The following is an 11,547-nucleotide window of genomic DNA, read 5'->3' on the forward strand; positions in this document are numbered from 1 at the left end:
GTATAACACCATGATATCTTTATGTCATACTATTCTATGTCTTTTTTAATACTACCACGGTCTTATGTCTCCTTCCAGGAAATGTCTATTAAATTATTAGGAAAAGTTCTGGACTTGTACAACCCTGATATCAAAATTGGGACAAAAAAATTAGTGAAATACAGACTGCAATAATTTGCTAATCCTTTGCGACCGACATATTTATATATATATATATATATATATATATATATATATATATACACACACACACATTTGATGCATTCTGGGGTTGTTGTTTTTTTTGTTACGTTTTTTCCATTTACACAGCATCTTTAATCTTTTGGAATCAGGGTTGTAAAATCAAAAGTTACCAGATTGTCCTGCAGTAAAACTGAGATTTATAGCAGTGACTTGATAGAAAACAGTGAGCTCAGCTCAGTATCTCACCTGGAACACCTGTGTTGGTACAACCTGATTGATTAGACACATTGTGAACATCCTCATCCTCTGTTATCATCCCTGACTGGTCCTGGATCAGATAAACCACAGCTGGTTGGTAGATGAGCCCAGCGTCCCCAGTTAATAATAATAATAATAATAATAATAATAATAATACATTTTATTTGTGAAGCACTTTTCATACAGAAATCTCAAAGTGCAGTTGTTCCTCTGCAGCCTGATCCAGCGTTAAAGGGCCAGCACATTAAAACCAGCAGCTCCTCCGCTTGGCCAGAACTGAAAGGAGTCACTGAGGAGCCGTGGCAAAAGTTCAGCAGCGTTTTTAGACATTTTATTTATAAAAATATATCGTGTGACAAAGCGTTTCATCTAATAACAGATCACTGAACTGGATCACTGGATCACTGGCTCTCCAGAACCAAACTACTGACATTCACCAGGGGACAGAACGCAGTGGAGGCTGCCACGCTAATACACAGATAGCCTTCTTCAGCATATTATATATACATTATATATATATATATATGTATATGTATATGCATATAAACGTTTGTTTGCAATTTCATACATCTGAAATCGTTTCTTATCTCAAAGATTATTATTTCACACTCTCCCTCCCCCATCCTCAGCCGGACATATGGCCATCACACCCTGTATACAGAGAAGTCAGCTCCATAAGGAGGAAACAGTCCATATATGGAGGTAAAAGCAGTGAGAGCGTCCCTCCATTACCGTAGCAGCAATGACACTGAGCCGCATGCAATAAGAAGATTAATGCATTTATGGAAAAAGCTGCAGAAGCTACATTTAGAGCTGAATGAAGAGAAAGAAGCAGAGAGGACATCTGTTTGGATAAACACAGGAGCTGTTATCTGCTTTCACTTTACACATAATGTCAATCAAAATACAAAAAAAAACACTCGTAACAGACTATGTAATGCTACGAATATTATATAATATTAATTAAAATTGAGCGTTATGCAACAAGAGGTGGAGGTTCACATATACATTTTCATCAGAGTAATCCGATGAATCAACACCGTCTGACTGTAGAATGAACCTGCAGCCTCCAGCTCCTGCAGCTTCATCCACAGATATGTTCTACAAGCATCAGATTATTGTTTATGAACAGCTCGTATGGAAAGAAACGCCGACACGTCAACAACAGTCTTTCCATCTGAAGACAGCTGGAAATATTCATGCATTTCAACAGGAAATATTCCCAATCCTTGGTTTGGTACCAGCCACCATGAGAGGAACCAGAGTTCCTCCGTGTTTCTTTTATCTGGTCGGCGTTAGAAAAGCTCCTCGTGTTCCTGTTGGTCAGGAGCAGACCAGCTCCACAGAGTCTCATGTGCAGGACAGACAGTAGCTGATGTCTGACTGGCCCATCACAGCGAAGGCCAGCCACGCCACCATGAAGCAGAGGGCTGAGAGGCGAGCCGGGCCCCGGGGCCCCGCGGCCCCCGCAGACAGCTGGTCCTCGGGGTCCAGCAGCGTCCCGTTGCGGAGGCTCTCGGTCCCGTTGCCCATCTCCTCCCGGAGCTCCTGCTGCAGCAGCTTGGAGATGAGGCTGTTGAAGCGGTTCTCGGTGGTGGAGAGGATCTCCGACGGGGCCGTGGTCAGGTTCAGCTCCCCGGGGTCCACGCAGGTCCCGTTCAGCCTGGAGAACACCACCTCGCTGAGGTCCAGGCCCGCCACGGACGACGGGGAGGCGCAGGGGATGTCCCGCACCAGCTTGTAGCTCTCCATCCACTCCTTCAGCCACTCCAGGGAGCAGTCGCACTCCCACGGGTTCCTGAAGAGGTACAGGCGGCCCAGGAAGTAGACCGGCTGGAAGACGGAGAACGGGAGCACGGACAGGTTGTTGCTGTTCAGGTGCAGCGTGATCAGGCTGGTCAGGTTCTCAAAGGTGCCCTCTTCTATGTTAACCAGCTGGTTCCTGTCCAGGTACAGGACCTCCAGCTCCACCAGGTCACTGAACCAGGTTCTGGAGACGTTGATGAGCTGGTTCCCCCCGAGGTTCAGCATCTTGAGGCGGATCAGGCCCTTGAAGGCCAGCCGGGGCAGGTCCGTCAGCAGGTTGTCGTTGAGGTAGAAGTTCTCCAGCCGCACCAGGTCCTGGAAGGCCTGGTCGTGGATCACGTTGATGCGGTTCTCCTGCAGGTTCAGGTACCTGAGAACAGAAGGGAGATGTTTAAAGCTCCTCATAGATCAGCTCAGTCCAGAGTTCCAGCTGTCAGCAGATAAAAACCAGCAGCCTGAGAAGATCCTGCAGCCACATGCAGCAGAAACACAACCACACATATTACACACCCAGACATCCTACATCTATAATACATAAAAACTATTACTCACTCTCATTAACTGCATTTACACATTGTAATATTTACTGACTGGTTTAGTTTAGTCTTCCTTAGAAGTCACTAATAATAATGTTTACAATCAAGTAACACATTTCAGGTGATGGCAGGATTATATTGAAGGATCAGGGCTAATGCTAGTAGCTAGCTACTGTCAATAATGCTAAATCACAATAACACCCTTAGGCTTTACACACAGCTAGACTTTAGGTGAGTTAAAGTAAGAACCAGCAGCTTTCTGGAAAAGTCAGGAAAAACAACAGAATTTGAAAATACACACATCATCCTGTTCATACAGTAACCTGAGACTGGTTTAAATCTAGAGCTAGACAGATAGATCCATCAGATCTAATCACTATCATATCTTCTGAAAGGCCAGTCAGCTCTATTCTACTGTCCCATCATGACTGAGATCTTTATACAGTGGCACTTTTATCAGAACAACTGTGTTTTCTTTGCAAACGTGTGGGCTCTTAATGCAATAAAATGTGTCAATATGAGCAAAGCATTTGTAGAGAAATGTTGCTAATTTGAGCCGTGGGCTTGGAGGAGAGATCAGCCACTGAGGCTCCAATAATCTCAATGCTAAATGTTGATTTTAATGTTACATTTTACAGCAGAGGAGTCTGTAGTCCTGCTTGATCTGAGGCTAGTCCAGACCAGGGTTCACATTAAACGTCTGCTTCCTGGAGAATAAACTCCCTGTCTACACCGTGTCATTCATCTACGTCTGCTGTATTAGATGGATGACAACAAACTCCAATCTAATCCACTTTATTCACACTATTTTAGCAAACACAAGTTTTCCAAAGTGCTGCACAACAATAAATAGATACCACAATACAAAGAGATGTAGAAAACAATAGAACAGTAAAATACAATAGGATAGAATAAATTAAAATTAGAATAAAATAAAATAAAATGTATTGCCCACACAAAATAAAATATGCATGTATACAAATAAAAAACATAAAATATGATCAACACTCTACATGGTGCTAAAGAAGAGGTGTTTTTAAGAAGAGATTTAAATGAGACAGTGAGGAAGCTGTGTGATCTGCAGCGTTTAGGAGCTGCAAAGTCAAACTCTGGTTCCTCTCTGAGCTCCAGCAGCTCTGGACCAGCAGCAGCTGGTCAGCTGAGCTGATGGACCAGCAGCTCTACTCTCTAATAGTATAGTAATAGTAATAGTAATAGTAATAGTATCTCTATTATCTCATAGTTTAGCTTTGAATTAGCTGCAGCTGTAGCCAAAGGCTCACAGCTGCAGCTAATTCAAAGCTAAACAATACAGACACGTTTATTGCATTTTTTTATCTCTTTTTGAGAAGTCACTCTTCCTCTTTTGCTTTGCATCTCTGCAGTTTTTACTTGTGCTGGAAAAGCATCAGCCAACAGCAGTGAAATGACCTGGACTGGACACTGGAAACATGCGTGCACAAGTCTATTTTTCTCCCAGAACTCAGAATATTTAGAATTACAAAATGCATAAAGTTTATTATGAATCTGCCTACTTTGATTCTTTCCAGCAGTAGTAAGTTACATCATATGAGCTAGTTCCTGTGTGAGACCTACCTGAGGCTGCCCAGGCCCAGCAGGGAGTTGTAGGCCACCGCCTCGATCTTGTTCCTCTCCAGGTAGATGTGGGTCAGGTTCTCCATGCCCCTGAAGGCCCCGGGGATCCTCCTGAAGTTGTTCTGGAAGCAGAGCAGCTCCTTCAGCGCCGTCTGCTCGATGAAGATGCGGTCGGGGATGTTGAAGAGGTTACAGTCGGACAGGTCCAGGCGCACCAGCTTCTTCAGCCCCGTGAAGGTCCTGGTGTGGAGGTAGCTGATGTACTCGTTGTGAGCCATCTTCAGCTCCACCAGGTTGGCGAGGCCCTGCAGGACAGAGATCAGCTGTGTTAGACAAGCTGCTTCTTCAGTTTAAAGACTCCGACCATCTTCACCCAAAGCTACTGTCAAGAGGAAGAACATGAACATCTGTGGACCAATTTAAGTTTACATTTTTTTATGCACGCCTCCATGTTTAACAAAAATCCAAAACTGACTTCTGTGTCTGCACAACTGTAAAACAGTTTAAGTGTTTTAACTGTAAGTGTTTTAAAAAGTAACGTTTTAGGGAACATGCAAGTTTGTTCCGAGTTATTAAAGCATGCAACTGGATAAATGAGCGTTTGCATTTTTTTAATATAGTTCTGCTGTTGTTATTATTTGTTTTATTTATTAATCAAAAATGTATTGCATTTTCAAGCAGTTTTCAGATTCTTTGTTTACCATGGAGGCATGCAAAAAATGTTTTTTTCAAGAATTCAACGTAACACAGATAAGAAAACACACATTTGAAGTATTCCTTTGATAACACTTACACACCAAAACAAAATACTCACATAACAGATTAAAATATATTTTTGAGGAAATCTGAGCTACAGGAAAACAAACAAGCATCTGTTTCTGGGAGCTGATCTGGATTCAAGATTGTTTTTTTTTAAAGAAGGGTTTCTTACAGCATTTCTTACAGTTTTACTCCATAAATATAACAATTTAAAACTAGAAAATTTCCTCTGGGGAAATTTTGAAAGGGCCACGGGGGCTACTGCCGGTGTGTGTGTGTGTGTGTGTGTGTGTGTGTGTGTGTGTGTGTGTGTGTGTGCGTGTGTGTGTGTGTGTGTAATTAAAATCAAATCAAAGATCAAAGGCAATCAGATCAAAGCAATCAACAGAATTAACTGACACCTGTTAAAGAAAGAGTGACAGCAGCCAGAGGTGGACAGACTGGAATTTCTGGCCTCGAACAGAAAGCATTTTTGGCAAAACCATAATACCTATCATTGATCCGACTTCACTTTGAGCATCCTGAGTTCTTCCTGAACGTCTACATATGATTTTTTAAAAGAAAAATGAAAAAATAGCTTTGTTAGAGCGATCTAAAAAAACTGTTACATCTCCCTTTTTCAGAAATCTTCCTGCGTTTTTAATATGGGAGCCAATGAGGCTGTTGGTGGTGTTGGTGGATCATCTGTGCGTCCTACGCCCAAACTATAACTCTGACAGCTTTACCAGAGGATTGTGAGGGAGAAGACTAATTTTCCTACGTTTCTATGTATAAATTATTTCTGTAGAGTGGAATTTGCGGCCTGGAGCGCAGTTTTATAATTTATTTTTTGACAGTTTTTTCTCTCCCTCTACACTCTGGTGATGACATCACACACTGTGACACGAACATTCCGTGCAATACACACCCATTATAATCTCAGAATTTCTCCAAAAATGATCATGGTCATTGAACAGGGATTGATAAAAAACTATATGACCTATCGAAACGTGGATTAATACACCGATACACAATACTTGTGTCTACTGTTTAAAGTTTAAATGGAGTCTCTAGGTGAAATTATGCCGGAGAAGTAGACGTTTAAAAATCTCCAATTATTGTTCTTTTTCGCTCATTTTCTTTCGCCCGTCCCATTCACTTCAATGCAAAATTTTGGGCAGTTTTTCGCGACTTACGCCCGAGGCCCTAACTATGCAGGGTGATGAAAGAGGTGAATGTTTCATACAACAGATCTGCTGCTAGATTAATAAGAACACTGTCTCTCCTTCACTGCTTTGATACCTCTGTGATGTGCTGGATGCCTCTGAGGGTCAGTAAGTGCATGTTACTTTTCTTTGGTTGGAAGAACCTTTACCACTGGACAAAGAGGCATTTTGAAGTGTTTCTGCTGTTGTTTCTTTGTGTTTTTGAGGCCGTTGCTAAGCATTATTTGTGATTCAAGTGATCTAGAGAGCAGGAGCAGCCTTGACAGCTCTGTGAATGTTTTCTTTTTAAACAGTTTTCATCCTCCTGCAGATGCAAGTCACATTTGTCCTTCATGTAATAAACCAGACACATCTCTACCTGTCTTCTTTAGTAAACAGCACAAACAACATCTTGCTTTCTTTCTGCTTCTCTTAACCCATTGAGGCCTAAAACGCCTGTAAAACCTCTGGGCGATTTTAAAATCAGCCCCTAAAACCTGAAGTTTTTCTGGAAATTCAACAGAAGTGTCAACTCTTCTACTAAATAATAGATTTTTCAGCCTCTGTAGCAGATAGAAATGAAATTCAAAAAGTATTTGAGAGCTTATACAAATACTACAAAACGACGTATCTGCTTTCCAGGCTTCAATGGGTTAAAGAGAAGTGCAGCTGCACAAAACTCAACAGAAAGATGCTTAAAGCCTGAACTGAATCACCTTGAAGGCTCCGGGGGTGATGAAGGAGATGTTGTTGTGGTCCAGAGACAGAGACCTGAGGGAGGGCAGGGTCCCGAAGGCCCTCTCCGACAGGAACTTGAGTTTGTTCTTGTCCAGGTTGATGGCGGAGGCCTCGCAGGGGAACTCTCTGGGCAGCTCAGCCATGCTGGTGCGGTCGCACAGCACCGTGCAGCTCTTCTCCTGAGTGCAGGAGCACGAGGACGGACACGCCCGCGCACACGACCAGCGGCTCAGCACCGCCGGGGGCCGCAGGACCAGCAGGACCAGCACCCAGACTGGACCCGACAGAGACAGATAGTAGGACAGACAGTAAGACAGATAGTAGGACAGAGAGGACAGAGAGGACAGACAGGACAGTAGGACAGTAGGACAGCATGCAGCCAGGACAAACACGGAGACACACAACAGGTTTCACTCTAAAATCAGCTGTGATCGCCTGAAATATTGTGCATTTTTTACAAGAATCAAACAAAAACAGGACTCATGACCTGAAGGATTCATGTGAAATGTAACAAAGTTCCACAGCACAATGTAATCCATATTATATATTTATCATCATAATAATAATAATAACTTAATTTAAATAAAACAAATTGCTTTACAAAGACAATACCAATGACAAGCAAACTAATATTTACTAAAACACAGCAACAACAACAACAAAAAAGACATAAAATTAATAACTAATGCTTGAAAAAGCATTTCTGAAAAAGTTTGTGTTTAAGAGATTTAACAGACGAGATGGAGCTTTCTGTCTATTCTACTGCTGTAATATCTGATGACTCTTCAGTTTTTAGGACATGTTCATGTATCAGGACTGGAGATTAGAGATCTGTGCATCATTGAAGTTGAGAAGATGTTGGAATACAGCAGCAGATCTCTGATCTAACTTCTTACCTTCACAGCGGTCAGGTCAGGGTTAGCTCATGGTTAAGGAGCACAGTGTGCAATGTAAAGTGTCCAACAAATCCAAAGTGAAAGATAATTTGTAGAAACTAATTTGAACTTTTGCAAATACACCTTAAACAGCCTATGGAACACTATGTGAAGCTCCAGCTGTGAGCTGGGCTGATCTCTGCAGGAAGACCGTAAACATCCTTCCTCTGTCTCCAACACTGATATCAAGATGAACATGCAGTTCAGTTTGTTTCATCACAACAAAAACTGGAGTGTATAAATGATAACATGGTTTTAAAGGGGTTCTGTGTCTCACTGAGAGGTTATTCAGCACCTGCTAAACTAAACTAAACTAAACTACACTACACTGAACTAAACTACACAACACTACACTAAACTACACAACACTACACTGCACTGCACTAAACTAAACTAAACTAAACTAAACTACACTACACTGAACTAAACTAAACTAAACTAAACTAAACCAAACCAAACCAAACTAAACTAAACTAAGCTAAACTAACAACCTGCCAACACCAACTCTCTATTTGACACATGAGACTCCTTCAACAGCAGACATTTGGACCAGTAGCAGGAAAAACCCAGCTGGTGTTATTAGTAGTGATTTTTGTCATTAGTAGTGATTTTTGTCTAAAACAATTAAAACATTCATACCCACTGTGTATATTATATTGCTGTATTAATTGTAATACGCCACCTGTGGAATGACACTTTTCAAGCCCCTGAATGTTTCTCTGCAAATCTCGTCTTTTCAACATTGTTTTTATGTTTAATACAAAAACCTAAAAGCTAATGTCAAAATATCTGTGAAGCCTGTTCTCATCAGGATCATGTGACACCACCGACAGCTCTTAGATAGCGAATAAATGGATCTTGTGATAGAATATCTTAGATCAAATGTTTTACTTCAGTCTAACTCAACATCCACTGATCTTGCAGTTAAGATGGATATAAATGACACACATGATTTGACCTTCTCAGTCTCTGACTCTCATATTTTACACCTGTTTTATTGTCTCTTGGCTCTTTAATGACTCATTATAATTGTATTTAAATGTCCTCCTGCGGTCTGTTTCTTTTGCACTTTGTCTCGGTGCTTTTGATGCTCTATATAAATCACCTTGTTGCTAAAAAATATGCTGTATAAATAAACTTGCCTGGCTTTGTGCAGATGTTTTCAGTGTTTTTATTGCAGCAGAATGAAGAGATAAAATGACTGAAAGCTTTCATGTTCGAGTCACATCACAGCTCGTTCTTTGCTTCAGATTCTACAAAGAAATTGAGAAAATCTACAGAATCAGCGTCTGTAAATGTGATGTGTTGAGGGCTGAACTCTCTCTTTGCTGGTGAAATGGTGATGTGATTAAGACAGAACAGCTTACATCAGAGATTAGCCAACAACAATAGGTATTGTCTGTTGCTGGGATTTCACCCTCAATCCAGTTCACGTTAGCTCGAACTCGCTTTTAGTCTGATCAATCAGTCCCTCAGCCTTATTATATTATATACTATTATATCGACTGAGAGATTCCTCCTGTTAGCTGAGCTATAGGAGATAATTCATCATTATTACATGTTAGCGGAGCTTTAAGAGATAATTAATCACTATTACATGAGGGTTTACAGTGTGAGGTTTCTTTCAGATGTGAGATCTTTTTACAGCCAAGGAGCAGAAACAAACAGCAGCAGAGAGTGAAAGGATTGAAGCTGACCAGTGAAAGTGATGACAGTCATTACTGTAGTCTCTCATCTGGGACATGCCAGGATTAACGCAGGTCTGAAACGGCACAAAAACAGCACAGCAGCACTTAATGATGAACTGTGATGAATTATATAAATATGTCACACATCGTTAAAAAGAAGATTTCGAAGGGCGTCTTTTTTATCTCCGTTTGACTCTTAAACAGAGAGATTTATCATCATATATAACGTCTGTGGTCGCTAATTTACAGAAAATCATAAACCTGAGTGAACAAAAACATAAAATAAAATGTGAAAACATGCAGAGATCAATGCAACGTACCTGTAGATCTCTGCAGACAGCATCCATGTGGGTTAAAAGTCCAAATATTGGTGCATGTGTCCATCCTGCTGGTCCTGTTAACGTCTGCACGCTGCATCACTGCTGCTCACATACAGCTACACACCCTCCCCCTTTACACACACACACACACACACACACACACACACACACACACACAAAGCCATCTCTTAATGGCAGTCAAATCCCCTGGATGGATGGAGGGATGGAGGGATGGAGGGATGGATGGAGATGGGCGGTTTGCAGGATTACAGAAGTTAAAGCGAAGCTCTCAGATCAAACAGGCAGAGAGGAACTTAGAAACACACAGATTACACACACACACACACACACACACACACACAGAGCATGAAGTTGGAGATGGAACTTGTCAGAATCGTAGATGTTGGGATGGATTATGGGATCAGTTGCCATCAGCAGCATGATCTGATGAGATCAATATGAGTTAAATATGATTGTCCGTTTCTCTCTCCGGAGAGAAGAAACGCCAACGTTCCTAAAATTTGACACAGTTATTATCCAACAGGTTTTTAATGGGTGTCACTGGATCAGCGGTTATGAAACGTACTCAGCACATTAGAGACCATGTGACCTTTCAAGAGTCACCTCCCGAAACCGGTTTAAACAAGGTCTACATGCAGGAGGAACCAGACGCTGCGCCGCCTAAAAACCTCCAGACGGCTAAAGTGGACCATCTGTAGCTGCAGGGACAGAAACAGGTCAGTGATGGAGGTTTAGTTTAACCTGAACATGAACATCACGTCACTGGGACGCTCAGAGAGACCAGACAGACAGCTGGTCACCATGGAGGAGACCTGGTGACGAATGAGGTTCACCTGGTCTGACTCCTGCACACACACACACACACACACACATACTTCTATCTTTGTGAGGGCCCTCATTGTAATAGTGAATTCCCTTGAAAAGTTGTAATAGTTTTGGATTTTTCATTAGTTTTAGTTTTATTTTCATTGTGATTTTTTGTTTTCAAATTCAGTTAGTTTTAATTAGTTTTTAGACTGAGTTTGCTAGTTTTAGTTCAGTTTATGTTAGTTGTAGTGTTTTGTAATGGGGTATTTGTTGGGTGGGAGATTAAAAGAGGTCACAGTAAATTTTGCCTTTATTTCCTTTGTCTGATCCATCTTCATTATGTATGAAAAAAGTTGACAAAGACGAAAACGAAGGACATTTTCACTATAATTTTAGTTAGTTTTGTAACCACACAATACAGTTTCAGTTAATTATCATTATCATGTAACCTTTAACCCTTAAAACAAAGTCTGAAATCTCAAAAAAGCCTTTAAAGAAGTGAGGACCGGCAGAAATGTCCTCACTTTGCAAAAATGTCCTCACTCTGTTGGTTAAAAACATGTTCTGGTCCTCACTATGTAGGAAGTACAAGAGTACACACACACACACACACACACACACACACAGACTCTTGTACTTCTATCTTTGTGAGGGCCCTCATTGTAATAGTAAATTCCCTTGCAAGGTTAAAAGTTTTCATTTTGTTGTGAATTTTT

At 41.2% G+C, this 11,547-nt stretch overlaps 1 protein-coding gene across 1 annotated transcript; it reads right to left on the reverse strand.

Annotated features, from left to right (window-relative positions):
• Positions 1 to 994: 994 nt before the first annotated feature.
• On the reverse strand, positions 995 to 10,084 carry nyx (nyctalopin). The gene is made up of 5 exons (XM_059343256.1): positions 10,004 to 10,084; positions 9,693 to 9,757; positions 7,039 to 7,334; positions 4,380 to 4,684; positions 995 to 2,617 (listed from the first exon to the last, which is right to left on the reverse strand). The coding sequence occupies exons 2-5, from the start codon at positions 9,712 to 9,714 to the stop codon at positions 1,792 to 1,794; spliced, it is 1,449 nt and encodes a 482-aa protein (XP_059199239.1). The 5' UTR covers positions 9,715 to 9,757; positions 10,004 to 10,084; the 3' UTR covers positions 995 to 1,791.
• Positions 10,085 to 11,547: the final 1,463 nt, after the last annotated feature.

Source organism: Centropristis striata, chromosome 10, assembly GCF_030273125.1.
Source record: "Centropristis striata isolate RG_2023a ecotype Rhode Island chromosome 10, C.striata_1.0, whole genome shotgun sequence".
In the NCBI taxonomy this organism is placed as follows: domain Eukaryota; kingdom Metazoa; phylum Chordata; class Actinopteri; order Perciformes; family Serranidae; genus Centropristis; species Centropristis striata.

Bases quoted from the DNA above. Each gene is read 5' to 3' on its own strand.
- nyx (XM_059343256.1), bottom strand. From the start codon at position 9,714: ATGACTGTCATCACTTTCACTG. The intron at 7,335-9,692 runs GTCAGCTTCAAT...TGTCGGGTCCAG, and splicing joins GACTGTCATCACTTTCACTG to TCTGGGTGCTGGTCCTGCTG. The intron at 4,685-7,038 runs GTGATTCAGTTC...TCTGTCCTGCAG, and splicing joins TCACCCCCGGAGCCTTCAAG to GGCCTCGCCAACCTGGTGGA.